The sequence below is a fragment of the Lissotriton vulgaris genome, chromosome 3_1 (assembly GCF_964263255.1).
Source record: "Lissotriton vulgaris chromosome 3_1, aLisVul1.2, whole genome shotgun sequence".
NCBI classification, from domain to species: Eukaryota; Metazoa; Chordata; class Amphibia; order Caudata; family Salamandridae; genus Lissotriton; species Lissotriton vulgaris.
This window is the reverse complement of record NC_141689.1, coordinates 1,074,760,997-1,074,778,260: the sequence shown is the minus strand read 5'-3', so window position 1 is coordinate 1,074,778,260 and position 17,264 is coordinate 1,074,760,997. Positions and strand designations below refer to the sequence as shown.

General features: G+C 44.4%; 1 protein-coding gene across 1 annotated transcript; it reads left to right on the top strand.

The window, feature by feature from the left end:
* Positions 1-1,525: 1,525 nt before the first annotated feature.
* Positions 1,526-16,079, top strand: LOC147727420 (relaxin-3-like). The gene is made up of 2 exons (XM_086963107.1): positions 1,526-2,259; positions 15,491-16,079. The coding sequence occupies exons 1-2, from the start codon at positions 1,998-2,000 to the stop codon at positions 15,865-15,867; spliced, it is 639 nt and encodes a 212-aa protein (XP_086819233.1). The 5' UTR covers positions 1,526-1,997; the 3' UTR covers positions 15,868-16,079.
* The last annotated feature ends 1,185 nt before the right edge of the window (positions 16,080-17,264 follow it).

Here is a 17,264-nt window from a genome sequence, read left to right as displayed (position 1 = left end):
ACCCTCACTCACCCTCACTTACCCTCAACCCTTCACCCTCAACCCCTCACTCACCCTCACTCTCACTCACCCTCACTCTCACTCACCCTCACTCTCACTCACCCTCACTCACCCTCAACCCCTCAGCATCACCCTCACTCTCACTCACCCTCAACCCCTCACCTACCCTCACCCTCAACCCCTCACCCTCACCCTCACTCACCCTCAACACCTCACTCGCCCTCACCCTCACTCACCCTCAACACCTCACCCTCAACCTCAACCCCTCACCCTCACTCACCCTCACTCACCCTCACTCTCACTCACCCTCAACCCCTCACCCTCACTCACCCTCACTCACCCTCACTCACCCTCACTCACCCTCAACCCCTCACCCTCACACAGTGCAATAGGTCTCAGACCATTTCAGTTAGAGCTTTTAGAAATGTTTATGGCTTTTTTTATTTGTAATTCTTTAGCATTGGCTACAGGAAACAAAAATGCTAAACATTTACAAAAAAAACCATAAACAATTCTAAAAGCACTAACTCTAATGGTGCGAGACCTATTGCATTTCCAATGCTTGTTTAAAGTGGCCTGTGTGGGAAGAATTTAGAGGTTGGAGATTAATTAAGTTGCAGCAAACTTGAAGCTGCGTTTAACCATGGTGAATAACAAAGGGCGAGGGAGGCGTCACGTTGCATATATTTACTATAATTACCTTTGCAAGTAAAAGGTATGTGCGATACACCCAGGAGAAGTGAATACAAAAAGGATTACACGGAAACCGCAGTAGAGAACTAATGAAAAATGTGGCCTCTGTGTTTCTACCGTTCAGCAGCAAATTCTAACCTGTTGAAATAGTTGTCTATTTCTGTTACAATGTAACCAGTGGACGCTTGAGCGATTCCAGTTATCAGTAGTGATGTAACATTTAACTGTGGTCAGTGATTGTGATTTATTTCTAATAGCAATCCGTGATTTATAATAATAACATAGTTTCCCCCTGAGTGGAGCCTAAGATACCTGGTTAGTGGGCCAGGCTGTCCGTCATTATTTGAATGCATGTGGAAGTGTGCTTTCCAGTCGTGCGGCTGCAAATCTTCTTTAAAGACATACATTGTTTGTAGCTGACATTGAGTTGTCCGTCTCTCAGAACGTATTAATTGAATGGGCGTCGCGCCTATTTACTAACGAAAATGATCAAGTTTAAAACTGACTTGATATATATGAAAGGCATAAAATATCATGTAAGGACACCAAAGGATTGTGTGGTAGAAGCTAGTGCGTCACTGGCACCCTCGTGACGAAGGAACTCTAATGATGGGCAGATCTTTTGAAAGCGCTTAAAAAAATATTCTTTGCTACAAACAGAACAGGTACAACAAGCGGGCTGCGAGGGAGGGGCGACCGGGGGTAAACTAATGACAGAGCTGTTCATAAGCGGAAAGAAGAGGGGTGGGGTAAATCAGTGCATGGGGGGACGATGAGTCAGAGCAGGGGGCCGCTGGAATACATAAAGGATTCCGCCAGATAACCGAGAGCCAGACAAGGAAGGTGGACAGCAGGTGACAGGGGACCAGCGCAGGTTCAGGGACAGACGCCGCCACTTCTTTAACTGCCCAAGTTGCGCGAGCGCCTTCCAGCTCTGTCAGGTGTAGGAGCTGACAGACCGCGGGGAGCGCTGCGCGCGCGAGAGAACCCACAGCACTAACGCGCGCGGACAGGAGCGAACGCCAGGAGAAGCAGCAGCGCGTCAGCGCGCAACTTCGGCACCTGCTGCTTGAGCAACAGGCGGGAACGGTTAAAAGATTAGCCAATTGGAGGAGGGGGCGTGGCGGCTGCGCTGCCAATGAAAAGTTGTCTCGTGCGTTTGGAGGGATAGATAAACCCGTCTCCAGGTCGGGGCAGAAAGGTGTGAGGAGGGAAAGGGTGCTAGTAAAGTGTTAGGAGGGAAGGGTGATAGAAGGGAAAGGGTGCTAGTAAGGTAGCTGCAAAGGCCCTCTCAAAGTTGTACTATGCTGAAGCTAAAGGCGCTGTGGCACTTGGTGTGTGTTGGGCTTCTCGTGGCTGACTTCCCCGGGCATCTCAATGCCCAGGGTGCTGGTGGGCGGCCCGGGGCAGGCGCCAGCGACTTTGCGGTGAGGCTGTGTGGCCGCGAGTTCATCCGAGCTGTGATCTTCACCTGTGGAGGGTCCCGCTGGAAGAGGCTGACCCTGGACGTGGACTCCTCGCAGGGCACCAGGGACCAGCTGCAGCAGAGTGCTCGCAGGAGCCTAGGTGAGTCACTGTAATCCCTAACACCTCCATGTGCGTGACAGCTCGGACATATGACTCTGGGTATCTAGTCCAGACCTTTTGTGTGACTATCGGCCACTGTATGCTGCATGGCACAGCCTAAACTGCATCTGGGTGCTTAACAACAGTATTATTAAATAACTCCATATAGCTCAGCATACTAACCATGCAAATATGAATTACTGAATTGGTACCTTCAGAACATCAACTTAGAGAGTGCATTTTTGTTATTTTGTTTTTACAAAGGGGTTGCTAGTGCTACAGCACGTTTTGTCATTTCACACTGCATAAAAAAACAGGTGATAATCACAAACCTCTCTAAAGACAGCCAATATCTCTCTAATTCTCTCCTTCATTTGATCTCTATCACACTCTAGGACTCTTATTCCGTTCCTCTCTTTTCTGTTCTAAGTTGCTTTTTCCCTTTCTCTCTCATGCTCACCGTCATTCAGCCATCCTCACATTTGGCACATGATTTACGCTACTAAATTATACATGAATAAGCAAACACTGGTGTGGGGTAAAACCAGATTAGGATAGAAACATACACTAGATGCTTATGGACGGAACCCCAAAAGTACAAAAAGAAGAGTTGCTGTTCTGCTGGAAAGTGACAGACTCTTTGTTGCATGTAGTACTTCAGCGCCTTGAAAAGAAAAGTGGCTGTGGCAGGGAGGGGGTGTGTCACATCAGGCACTGTGAGTGTGTGTGTGTGTGTGTACTGTGCTTTTGCATGTATTGTGGCTATGTCCTAGTAAATGTAACATAGTTATGTTTTGAAGTATCTGTTCCCACTGAGAGTAATGTGCTTCTGCTGAAAAGTGCCTGATATATTGAAAATCGGTTTATTAAAAGTATTGCTGGCTTTTGAACAGGGCATGCACTGCCCACTTAAATATATAAGAAGCTTTTTTTTATAGAGAATTACCAGTTATGTCCCATTTAAAGTATTGCAGTCAGTCTTTATTTCGAGCAAGTGGTTGCCAGTAGGAACCACCAATACTTATTTTAGGTACTGGCATTTATTTTTTCTTAACATACTTTGATTCAAAGTAAGAGAGAGAAAACACAAAAAGCTAGAAGATGGAGGAAGAGAAAACATGAAAGACAGTGACAAAGGGAGAAAAAGAATGTGAATGGATGAGGTAAAGGGGCAGGGTGATTCTGATGGTGAATGAGAGAGGCATGAGGTGGAATCAAGACAATCCAGCCTTAGTATTCACCATCTCGACCTTTGATTTCACTGCTCATGTTCTTCTGAGAAATCTTTGGCACCGGAACTTATTAGTTTACAAATTAAGCCCTCCAGTTATACTAAGTAGCACCGGTACTGCCCACTGCAAGTATTGTAGTTCTGCAGAAAAGTTTGAATTCTGTTCCAATAACCAGTCAGTCTTGTTGAACTGACAGTATACAGTCCACAAAAAAAGTTTTGCTGAGCCGAGGTGAGTACTGCCCCACTGGAAAGTTTGTAGCTCCGAGAGAGTGCTCATCTGACCATGTTGAAGTATTACAGTTGTGCAGGAAAAGGCAGGTCCTGCTGCCATGCATGTGTTGTTGCTTAGCAGTTAAGTGCTGGTATTGAGCCAGTGAACGTATGAACAATGGTGGAGTTCGGTTTAGAAGTGCGAGTACCACCCATTACTATCTCTCCATCATTAGCATTACAGTTCTGTGAGAAGTGGTCCACTGCATGTATTGCAGCTCTACTCTACTGTGAAGAGCGTGCACTGTCCCAATGCAATTGTGACAGTTCGTATGGAAACATGCCCTTTGAATGCACTGGAGTTATTTTGCAAATACTGTAGTACATTCAATGGGATTGTATTGACAGTGAGACTAATTACGACAGACTAAATGTGTTTCGAAACCCCAGACTGCTCTAATATTTTGATAAATCTAGGAGAAGAATGGCTGCTGTACAGTATCAGAGGATTCTTAGGGCGCTTGCAGTGGGCATGCAATGTGTTCTGTACGGCAACCTCTGTAAGAATAACAGAACTTTGATTTGCTTGGCTTACACCACACCCTAATTTCAATTAACATAATTTATTCAGAAAATCTGGTGCATTGTACCAAGCAGTGGCATTACGGTAAAAGCTGTGGCCGCCGGCAGAATGTGATGAGGGGGCGCTGAGTCTCCCACATCTGACAGATTATCACTGTCCTTGGACTAAATGGCCTCCCCAGAAGGGTGTCCCCCCACACACACTCCCGTTGGCTCGTGGGTGAATATGTTCTGATCTTCAGTCCTCTGGAGAAAATATCCTTAATCAATGATGCTGGCGCTGGTCTTATAACTATTGCGTACGAGGATATAATTCTTCTAGGAGTCCCCGAGGGAGAGTTGGAGATTCCTAGCCCTGGTGCGAGGAACAGGCATGTAGCTGGATGCTTAATGTGCAGACTGCCACATGTGCCCAGGGGTGAAAGCACCAAAGAAGACAATGCCGCTACTAGTGAACCATGTGCAGCGCACAGAGAGAAATTCATCTAGAGGTGAACGACCCTAAATGACAGAGTGGAAGATACAGGTGCTTGAGTGCACCACATATAAAGTGCAGGACAGATGCAGCATATCCTGCATTCTGATATTTGTAATATTACAGTGTAATTACAAATGTTTTCGATTTCTTTATGAATTTCCTTTCTTTACTTACTCTGCTTTGTGCTACTTTTAGTTTTTATTCCACACTTTTTACAATTGATCTTTGTAAGTGGGCCTGTCATTTTAATCTGTGGCTCAATTTGTGTCCTCTCATCCCCCTAGCGTTTACTTCTAGAGTCGCCACTAATTGGCTCAGATTTGTAGTCCACTTCCAATATCCCCATGTCAAGACACTGTTCTTTCTTTTAAATCTCAAGCAATGTCATGGCTTGAAGTTTAACATATTATTCCCTCAAATCCGCATACTTTCAGAGGAGGTCTCACTCTAAGAGACTGGGCTGATACAATGTGGGATTTCCTCCGTCACAAATCACACTTTTATCTCCTTTAGTCATAACCTCCATAGCCTGGCAGTCTAGCCTCACCCCTTTCGAGTCAGTGCCAAGGCAGTGGCGGTTTCTGGTCATGGGCGTCGGGGCTCCGCCCCCTTTACTTTTACCCCAGGGCATACCATTGACAAAATAAAAGCAAAGGGTTTAAATCTGCTTCTTAAAAAAAAAAGAAATTGGACACACGTTTCTTGCTTGGGGCCAGTGCTGCTGCACAGTGTCACTCACCTGCTTGTTTGTTTGTTGCACGGATGAGTGAGTCATGAGTGACACACTGCCAGCAACGTCCAAAGTGAACAGCTTTTGCCGGGCTGACGATCTCACCGACCTGAGGCCTGTGAGGTCATCAGTTTGGCAAAAACATTGCCTCGATTACCAGACTCCGCCTCCTAATGGCATGGGGGTAGAGAAAGCCCTGGGCGCTTCAGGGTGAAGCCCTGCAGCGCCCGGGGCTTCACGTCAATCATGGTGTGTTGATTATGGTCACCCCACCCTTTCCCAACTCTTCACAGAGTGGGGTGTGTCCCACCCTGTGACGAGCTGGAAAAGGGTGGGGTAGAGGATGCAGGCGGGAAGCTGAGAAATCGAGTCTGCGCAGTATGTCATCAGTACTTTTGAAAACACACTGTGCAGATTCGAGGTGTCTGCTTCCCGCGTTGCAGGACCGTGGGTGCCATTTGAGCTCCAGCTGTGTAGTTTCACTGGCAGCCGGGAGCTGAGGAGCAGACGGAGGTGCCTGTGTCTGTTGAAGCTTCCCTCCAGGTACAACAGTGCCCCACAGCCCTCAAACCTATGAATTAATCACCAACAGGCGTAGTAACTAGCAGCCAATATGTTGAAGACCATAATCCAGGTGACCAGGTCAATATGAATATATTTTTGGACCTGGAAGGGTCATGGCTAAATGTGTATTACCGTCATAATAACTAGCCGTTTTTCAGCAAATCCCCATCACTACCTAAACATGATTGAGAGCGTGTGCACATTTGCCATGTTTTATGCCGATTTTATTCTTTTTAAGTTTTCAGCAGGGCTCGCTGAATTGCTGCTCTCTGCTTTCCCTGTGCCTTTATCTTTTGCGCCTCTCTGGTGTTGAGCCTCGCTGTCCATTAATCACTCGAAGTTGGCCAGCTTGGCAGCAGCTTCAGGAGGATTCAAATTTCTGTATCGAGGATGTACACAAACTGTGGAGCAAAGGGTTTGTAAAAGCACTTGCCAGACAGACACACTAGGCCTGGGATATGGTATGTTTTGGTGGACTTGAAGGCATGCCTGAACTGTTGGGAGTAGTTTGGGGGCAGCTGTGTCTCTAAACCAAACATATCCAGATCGACAGTGATTATCCTAAATATCTGACATGCATTTATTGAATCTACGTTCGGCAGCCCTGTTCTGGAGAGACAGCAAAAACACAATAGCAAGGATCAAAATACACTATTTTCATAAAATTGCATGTTATTTTTCTGTTCAAGAAGCTGAAGTGTGACTAATAGAGGTGTGCATGCGGGCTCCATCCTGTCTTCAGCATGGGTGGGTTGGCATTCTGGGAGGTTGGCAGAGTAACCTCAAACTGCAAGGAAACAGAATCTTGTGGCATGGCGGAGAGAGGCCTCAGCAAGAGAGAGGCAATGAAAGTATGTGCGTCCTTAGCTAGAGACGTAATCTTTCAGGAATTGTAAGTCCATGCCAGTACCATAGCCTTGAAAAAGAATGAGATGAGGAAATGATGACTGACCTCACAAAAAATGATGTGCACCGCTAACATGAACCCCTGATGCAACCCGCGATTCCCCCCTAAATAACCCCCACTAACACCTCACCCCAGCCAAGCCAAGCCCAAGCCCAAGCCCAGCCACACCACTTTTGAACTTCACCAGCCGCCACTGGCCAAGAGGTGGCTCTCCCGACATTGAGTTTCATAAATGATCATGCTCTCCCTTTTCCAAACAATTCTGAACACAATGCTTGTGTAAAGCTTTGCATTGTTATATGAAAAAATTTGAATTTACCTAAACCCACACATGAAATTCGTTCTCACTTTTGCAGGAAAAGGCCAATAAGTTATCCCCTTTACAAAATTACATGGGCCTCAGCACCTCGAGGGCCATTCTGCTACTGTGAAATGCAACCGCCTCTGCTGTTAAATTGTTTAACATGCAGATAGTGTGATTGGATTCTGTATGTTGCAGGGGAATGTGCATTTTTAGGTCTCGTTCTTCTGCAAGAACTCATGTCGGAGCTGCAGTTCTGGAAAGACATAAAGGGGCTGAGGATTGGTCCATAGAAAGCAGTAAAAGATTCATGAATAATGTTTCTACTTTACCAACAAGCTGCAAGACAGCCATTGTGGAATACTAGGACACAATGTCCTGATCTCCTAATACTTTTTACTTTGTTGGGGTGGGAATTGAAAGTGGGGTTTTCTATACATTGACCACTTCAGATAGTCATTGCAACTGTTTACTAAGATAACTGTAGCATATTCTCTGTTTTTGCTAAAATCTATCTTATCAGCGAAACTGTTGCAAACTTAATGACTGTAGTTTACAACATTCTATTCCTTCAGCATTAGACTGTACTCCCCAACTTCTGCGTACAGCTCTAAAACTACTCCTTTCCAGTATTGTGCCCAAACACAAGACTTATCAACATTGTTAACGTTCGAACTTTAAACATTCATACCAAAGATGTTTTGAATTAAAACAATTTAGAAAGTAACAGTGTGCAAAATATACTCTCTCTCTTGGTTTACCCTTGAACGACTGCAAGAGAAGCGTCCTTCCTTGTGTGCATGTTTAAAGAGCAACAAAATGTAAGTCAAAACATTCTGGAGGCCGAGATATCTTTCTCCATGAGTGGAATGATCAAGAGACACTGTTCTCCTCTGTTAATAACACATATTTGAACTTGGTTGAAATATGGGGACAGTGAATAAGTTCCAGGATACTACGTATCAGGGCTTTAAGTGGGAAGAAAAAACTGGGGGGGGGGGGGGGTCTCTCAAAGGGACGTGACCAATGCAATTAAGGGCGTGTCTTAAAATCACATAAGCTGAAAATCTGGGCTTAGCTTAGTGTGCCACCCGACTTGTATTTTGCTGTTTCTGTCATTGCATCCAGCTATATGATACAACAAGTAACATCATACCTACAACACGTCAGGACTATTGGGTTTGTCAATGGTTGTTAGTTGCATAAGATAAATAAGCAGCAACTATGGCTTGTGTATAATATTGAAAAAGCTTCCACTTAAAGCCTTTGTGACACCAGGACAATGTTGCTGCTCCTGAGTTTCAAAAAGAGAAGGGAAATCCAGAGAGAAAATGACTCTCTTTAAAGGATTTCCCTCCCCCTACAATACTCACCTGGCATGATGTCATGCCGTAACTTCTCCACTAGTGAGAAGTGATCAGTGTGAGCTGTGTGAGCACGCCACATCCATGTGCCTGCTGTCACTGCAGTTTGGAAAAAAATGGACTGCCTGTGCCAGGGCACTAAACAGAGCCCAGTTGAGACCCGTTTCGAGGCCTCCTTTAAAAAACTGCTGGTGCTCAGACCCGGTCCACTTACCCTCCTGCTAGGTATGACTTTCTATACAGCTAGAGGATCATCAGCACCCAGGATATGGTGTGTGTGTGGCATCAAGCCATTTACGTTTGCACTGGATGGCCTTTAGCTCGGTGGAAAACGTAGATTTAATTTTTCGTCCATATTTTTTGTTTCTTCTCCATGGACATGATGTTTCAGGCTCTGAAGGACATAACCTAAAAGCATCAGGCCCTTGGAGAAAAGACAGAAAATACGGACAAAAAATGAAATCTACATTTTCCAGAGAGAAGAGTTAAAAAGAGTAAATTCTTGGAAATTCCGTGATAAACAATACGCTTCTAGCAAGAGCTAAGGCTAGCATGAATCAGAAGTTGTATTCCAAAACACTGAAAGTTTACCAACTCTTTTTGTCAGTTGGCAAACATTTGCAAAATCTGCAAGTGGCAGCCTCCACTGTGTGCGACAAAGTGGTCGGCATTGTCGGGAGCAGACTGTAATCTAGCTTCGCTCATGATCTTTGCTCATGATTTCGTGACTTGCTAATTCTGTTTCTTGGTGTTGGTATTTAAAGTACATAGATTCCAAAAAGGGCACCTTGGGAATGTATATGTACGCAGCTGGAGGTCTGCATTTCATGTCAAAGTTTCACAGAAATGCACCTGTCTCAGGAATGTTCACAAGGAAGAATGTCCACGAATCCTTTTCTACCAGTCTCTTTGTCTAAGACCCACCGCACCACATACAAATATATATTCGCTATGACAACCATCTTCTTTTGTGAGGAATTGCCCATCAATGCCAAAGTGAGTAGCATACCTCAGATTGAACACAGACCCCAGCCACAACACCCAGTGGGATGGGTTTTGAAAGCCACTCCAAAGTAGCTAGCACACTGAACTACTTTTGCCACGTCTTCAGCAATTGCATACCAGTGTCCTAAATGACAAGTTTCCAGAAGGCTCGTAAAACAGTATTTTGGGTAAAAAAAGACATTTCATCAATGCCCATCGAAAAAGTCACCCATGAGAATCTGTGCTTTCCATAAAATTCCCCAAGATGAAAAACCTAACCTACAAAAGCAGTGCATGGCTAAAAAAACCCGTCTCAATAATATGCAACAAAAGCAGCCCCAGTCCTTGCCCAGCTCATGTACCTCGTAATTATAACCCGCATTGAGTGCCAGAGAATATGGGATATATACTGTACTTTAACTGCCTCTACATCTGGATTACCTCCATCAACAACTACAAGGCCTACAGACTCATGCTAGTAAGGGCAAAACTGAAAAACAATTTACTCCTATCCTGTGTGCTCACACCACATTGCATCCCCCCCCCCCCCAAGCCTCTCCCCCGAATTGCGAATTGTTACCTCAATGCTATGTATTGGAGCAGTCTTGGTTAAGTGATAGTCATGTCTTGCCACCACCCTTCGAATTGTTGATGTTAGACACTCCATTGGTCATGGTTAAATAGTCTATGACATAGCAGTCATTGTAAATATATGTTTTTCCTCCTTTCGCAACGAAGGGGGAGCCCCAATGAAAACACGATAAGTGGATACGTTCTGCATTGCATGTTATGCAAGCACAAACATAAACATTTGTAGGTGTGTTCTCTGCATTTCTCTGTTAACGTAAAGAAAATGGCCTCCCCATAGGCCCCCATTTGGGTGCAGTCCCCACCAATCACAACGCTGCCATTGCAGCATTGTGATTGGCTTTGGGGAGGGAGGCTGCCTGTGGCTGCTTCTTGTTCAGGAGAGCAGGACCCGGCCAGGAGCTGAGGTGGTGCAGGACTTAAAAAAATATATATTAAAACCGTTCTGCCTCCCCCCTCTGCAAACCCGTGTGACCCTCACCTCCCCTCCCCCCACCCGTGAGTCATGCCAGCCGCGACTGGAGTAAAGAAGTTTGGCACAGGAGAGGGGGGGCAAGCGGTTGTGGAGGTTTTGTCCTCCCTCCTTCCACAGTCCCCTCTTTCGAGGAATGTCCTACAGTGCTGTAACTCCATCACGTCTATCCACAATTGTCCAACTTATCCATAAGGTCCTGCTAAATCACCCTTTGAAGACAGGTATTTTTTGTTTCAATCAAAGAAGGGGGACTGAGATATTATGAGGTCCAGCATACATGCCCAATCAAGATCCAAGCAAACAAGGGTATGAGTTCCTATAAGTGGAGAATGAGAGAGAGAGATCCCAGAAAGACGATAGGTTGTCCTCTATAAAGGAAGGGAAAGGGGAATCCCTCCTTTCGGAATTAGGGCCCACACACTCCCAGCCCGCTGGGTGTCATTCTTCATCTTAGGGCATGCTCCTCGTCAGGTCGGTGCTGCAATACCTGATGAGCTCTCTATGAAGGGGCACTTTGGCAGAGATCTTTTATTCCTTGCTGTTTGGTGCTGTTGGTGTGACGGACCTCAAAATGTAGACATGTTTATTGTGAAGGTCAATAGACGTGTGGATTAAAACAGGAAATGGAAGGTCAGGCAGAACAATATTAATAACTCTGACTTCCAACCTGATTAAAAAGTGGAGTGGTGACTACCTGAAGTAATGTTTCAGGATGTTGCGCTCAGTCTCGTGTGGTTGACATGTTTCTTGCCTTTTAGTCAGGACACTCTGACGGCAATTCCTCAGGACCTAATGTGAAAGTATCTATCTACACTGAAAATGTGGTATTATGGTGTATTGACCTAGATATACCGCATGTAGCACCTCATTCTCCACTTATAGGAACTGCATACCCTTGTTTGCTAGGTATTTTCTGTTACCAGAAGTTGCATCCGAAGAGACCTCTATGTGGCACAGCTGAACTCCACGGGCTCTGCATGTGCGGGTTATGGAAAAAAATAGGGCACAGGTTCACCCCTACATCCTGCCACCCCAGTCAGCCAGTAGCCCCAGTAATTAGATCATCAGCAGAGGGGCTGGAAGGGGAATGTTAGGGAAACAGCCTTGCCAGCGGGATGACAAAGCCAGGTCTTAACCTTCAGGAGAGAATTTCAACAATTTGAATTTTGAAGAATAGTGCATTCTGGGTCACAAATATGCCACACTTTGTAGGAAATGGTCATACCTGAGGGTGGTTCCCTCCATACCAGTGTTCAGGGGTGCCCTCATGTTTGTCGCCCAGAATCTCTGGATAAAAGTGGAAGAGCTGCTTAGCAACTCAGATTCCTGCTTAAACAACAAGGTGAAGAACTGCCCTGCTGGAACCCTGATTTACACCCAAAGGATTGCACTCTGAGGGATTGCACATGCTGCAGAATCTGGAACTACAGCTTTGCCTGGCTTCACAAGGATTAAGGAGTGGACTCCTTAAAAGCAACTGGTTAACAGACCTCACATGCTCCATCTCCACAAAGAAGTCCCCATCCTGGAGTGCACCCAGTAACTTTTTACGATTTGACCAGGTGCATGGTGGGCTACATAGCCTCAACATCCCAAAGACCATCTCAGAGCTTCTAGAGCCTAGGAGTTGTGTTGTAGATACATTGGAATCCCAAAGTACCTTCTGGAAGGAGACTTAGAAGTTTGGAGAATTTTTTTCAAAAAGCTCCATAAGGTGACCAGCCCTTCAACGAGAGTCAAGGTGCCGATGTCAGACTTTGACCTGGCCTGGATTCCAAGGGGCAGATTTACAAGCCCCTTGCGCCACTTTTGCGTCACTTTTAACATGGGAAAAGTGAAACAAAAGTGGCACAAGGGGCTTGTAAATCTGCCCCCAAGTTCGTCCTTCTGAAAGCTCCAGAGCTCAAGACTTCCAGTGTTTCACTGAGGCCTCAAGCTGAACCAAGCTGACAAGGAACTTTGCTAGATGTCGAGAGAAAAAAGCTAAAATAAAAGACTAAGTGAGAAGGTAAAAAGTTGACTGGGGCCTACCGCTTAGTGTATATGACCAGGGTTCCATGGCATCAAACTTTGACTTTGTCCCCGTCAAGCATGACCAGATATCCCAAAGCGGCACTTTGGGCTTACAGGCACTCAAAAGTGTTTATTATTTAAAAAATCATATCTCCTGTTCCCTACATTGGATTTTATTGTGCATTGTGTTTTACTTATTTTATGTATTGGTATTTTTTAATGCGTTGCACACTTGTCTCCTAAGTTAAGCCAACCTGCTAATTGCCAGCTACCAAGGGCTGAGCAAGGAAATAATTTATTGATACCTTGGCTGAACCTTATATTGTGTTTGTTACCTTATTACTAGTGGTAGGTCCCTTCTTATTACTACTAATAAACCACTTTTCAACAGCCACCAATCCTAGCGGTGGTTTCTCCAAACTGTCCTTCCTTCCACTACTGCCTTACATAATTCTTTCTGTTATAACATACACAATTTGCTGATCTCCATAAAAAAAACACATTGATATACCCTAATAACAATGCGCTCAGTATATAACACGTCCCCTCTTATAGAATATTTTAAATGGATTAATAGAAGAATGCATATGGTGCTTGTTGAATCAACAGTGATAACAATATGAACATCTATACAATCGTAAGAATGGAAAAACATTGACCACATCACTTCATTTTTTGAACGAAGAGAAATCCTAAAACACACCACAACTTCTAATACAATCACTTCCTTAAAGTCATTTCTTTGGCCTCTTGATCCGCCCCCGGCAGCTCCTTTGCACACCTTCGGTCTTTCAGCCATTTCTGCATTTCTGGTTTTATCACGTTGCCCTTTTTGTTCCAGGTTATTGCATAGTGTCACTCTTCTCACATTCCATAACTTTACCATTCAACAATCACAATATTCCCATGCATCCTATTTACCCTTATTGGTCAATCTACAGTGGTGGCCCAGTTTTGTTTTTATGTTCTTTCCAAGCTTCCAATCTGTCCTTTCATCCATCGAAAGTGATGTCTTCACTCAATCTAATTGTTCCTGTATACACACCTATGTTTCCAGGAAGCACCATTCCTCCTGGGTCTAGTGCTGGAAAACAATGCAAGTAGCGAAGTTGTTGTTACCGCCCCTTCTCTACAGGCCCACGTGGCATAGAGCTCACTGTTGGTATTTAGCAAGTGGCGGTGGAGCAAGTTCTTTGCAGCTCGGCACAGGTTCTTTGCAGCTTCCGGTAATTTCCATTGAAACAAACAATAGTGTTTCTCAAATTGCAAAGACGATTTATTCCAGTACAAGTTAGCCTGGCAGTGGAATCTTCCAGCTGTTCTTCCTTTCACCATTGCCTCACTACATTCTGGATTGCCTTTCACAATTGTCAGGTCTTCTTAAAGATACATGTTGTATAACAGTTATAACAAATGCAATCAGAATATTACACAGACTATGCAATTTTGGATGGTGACATGTTCAGATGCGAATTTCGTTATTCAGACCACACAAAATAACATTTCAAACAAGGTCCAGCTATAATGAAAATCCTTGATGTGCTGTCTTTCTAAAAGTGATCAAATCTGAGTCTTCTTACTCTTTTTACTAGCAAGAGGAAAAATCTGACAGCAGATTAGGAAAATAATACCATCTTTCAAATTTTAGACTCTAAACTATGAATAATCTATGTTTTTGGGCGAATTTTGAAACAAGCAAAATGATGGGGTTTTTTTAGCCTGAAGAGGGGAATTAATGTAACACTCTGGGCGTGCAAAAAAACTATGCCCAACGCTTAATATAGTTATTTTCAGCAGCACTGTGAGGAATGTAATTTACCTTGATGATGATCAGGAAATACCTATGATCCAATTTGTACTTTATCCCATGTATAGTTTCACCTTTTAATTCCCAATTCTATAGGCTGAAATGCGGGATAATATGGAGTTTTGGTTTTACCACATTAGAAAAACTATTTTCCCTTAGCTTCCCAAACGCATTCCTATAAATATTACGGGGGTGGGAGGGTGAGGGGGTTTTGTTGTGGGGGGAAATCGAAGGGTGCCCAATTCCAGCACAATTCAGATTGGACACCAATGGTATTTGCTGTAGTCTCAAGACAAAATTAAAATTTAAGGGCTTATTAGTAATGGACGGCGATAAATAACGCAAAGCGCCCTTAGCGCTTTTGTATTTATCGCGTCTATCGCGGGAATTTATCACTCTGTTAGCTCGTTATTAACAACGCGTTTCTCCAGGGCAATGTAAATTCCAGCAATAGCGGGGAAATTGCCGTTTTGCAGGGAACATGGCTGGTTTTCCAGCAATGTTCCCTGCAAAATGGTGATATGCTTGATGATAGGTCCCTGTGGTCGTAACACAAGAATCCACCCCCCATGTTAAACATACATGAGTCAGGATTTTAGCAGACGTTAGTTTTTTGGAGAAAACAGCTGTTTCGCCCAAAACTAATGTCTGCTATAATGTGTGGGCCGCCTTGTAAATGTTGGGATGTGCACATCAGCAATATTTTACAGGTTGTACTGCTCAGTGATGCCCACTTTGCATCTCATTAGAGATGCAATGCGAGGCGTCGGGGAAAAGGGTGCTAACATGCGCTACTGTAGATAGGGCGCTACTGTAGATAGGGCGCTAATATTTTCTCCGCTTTTTGGCTTTTAAAGCCTAAAAAGCGGAGATAAGGGCCTTGTAAATATGCCCCTAAGTCTGTTCCTTAAAGAGCACCTAATATGTCACAATCTAATTCTGCATCCTGCCTCCTTTTGACTCGCATGTTTCTCTCTCTCTCTCCATCCTGTAGATCCTGTGCAGGGGACTTCCACCAAAGACCTGGACACCTTGAAGCTGCAGTCCTTCCTGGGTCCTGACCTGGAGCAGCATCAGCTGCCGCCAAGCGCAAACATGCCTTTTGAGCGACAGCCTATCAAGGATTTATTTGACGCGTACGTTGATTACAGCGAGAACGTCCCCGTGTCCGAGGACTTCAACGAGTACATCCGGCAGGCGGAAGAAGCTGCCCAGAAACCAAGAGGTGGGGCGGGGGCCAGCCTCCCAGGGGCGTCAGACAGACTTCCTTGGATCAATTACCCCCGGAGGAAGCGGGACTATTCCATGGGGGTGGCCGGCATGTGCTGCAAATGGGGCTGTACCAAAGCGGAGATCAGTACACTGTGCTGAAAATATCACAGTACTGACCCCGCTGCATTTTACTCATTCCACAGCAAACCGTGGACTTACTCTCATTGCCAGTGAAGACCCGGCCAAGTTCTAATGGTAGCCTGAAGATGTAGTATACGTTTTAATAATCCGTATTTGTATTTTTAATGCAAGCCCACGAAGGGCTGGCAGTTCGTCAATGTGTTTCTGTCAATAAACATGTTTTTTTCGTGGCTGTAAACTTGTTTGAAGTTGAATAGGTCAGGGCACAACTATTTTTCGATCCCATAGGTTTGATTGCGTTATCAAATTGTAGGTTTTCTGTGCCTTTTTTGAAGGGTCAAGCTTTCATGAACTGAACACGTGTACTTGTGAGTAACTTAAAGTGGCGCACTGTTAAAAGTGTTGCCCAGGCTGGAGCCTGAGTACATAGCTGCCAAGGTTTCAGATTGCTATGTGTGACATTTTAATAATTTTAGAGTAATTATGAGTGACATTTGAATGACTATGAGTGACACTGTCTCGTGAGCAAAATGAAGCAATGAAGAGGAGGGAAACAATACTATCAGAAATTGCACACATTTGAGGAACGAGAATCTAAGTTAACTGCTGCAAAACGTAAGAAATATAAACGACTTCCATTGATCAGACTCTAGCTAAAATTGCAGAAATTAGATAAGTTTGGAATTGGTTCAAAATATCATTATAATCAGCTGAGTGACTCACAGTCTCACTCAACAGCCACCAGTGACCTGAGCTGTAACGCAACTGAAAAACAAAGCAGAGACCTACTGTGTGAGTGACAGGGGCACAGGCAAACTCAGAATAAGGCTAGAATGGAGCGCATTTGCAAGTAGGTGTGTGGGTACGCACCTGATTGAGATGAGCCACACTTCACACATAGAACTGGGAGTATCCTTAAAAGAGAATAAATTTGGTGAGGCACCCTGGCATACATATGGTAATGAAGGCGCTCACACTGAGTCATAGCTAAGGGCTAATAGTCATTTTCCTATATACACTTCCGTAAACAGCCATGTAAATTAGGGCTCACCACTTTACATAGCTGTTTACGGAAGTGTTCAGAGGAAAATGGCTATTGCCCTCAAGCTACAACTTTCGATAGAATATGAATACATTTTTACGCCATCAAACATTAACATAGGAGGAGCACATGTTAGGTAAAATATTAAGTGGTATAAAAAAAATATTGATTAACTGATTGATTATATTCAAACAGTCAATGTGTAGTCTGTGCCAAGTGTTTACAGCATGAATGGGTCTCCATTTTTACACTTTCAATAATGTGGTCAGCAGTGTATGCAGGGAGCGTTATACATTCAAATAGAAGCAAGGTCTTGATCTAATTTATGTACCTGAAAACACTGCATTCAAGCTTCTGCTCTATAAGGCTCTGT

Coding starts and splice junctions, on each gene's coding strand:
- LOC147727420 (XM_086963107.1), top strand. CDS start 1,998: ATGCTGAAGCTAAAGGCGCTGTGGCACTTGGTGTGTGTTGGGCTTCTC. Junction 2,260..15,490: donor GAGTGCTCGCAGGAGCCTAG/GTGAGTCACTGT, acceptor TCCATCCTGTAG/ATCCTGTGCAGGGGACTTCC.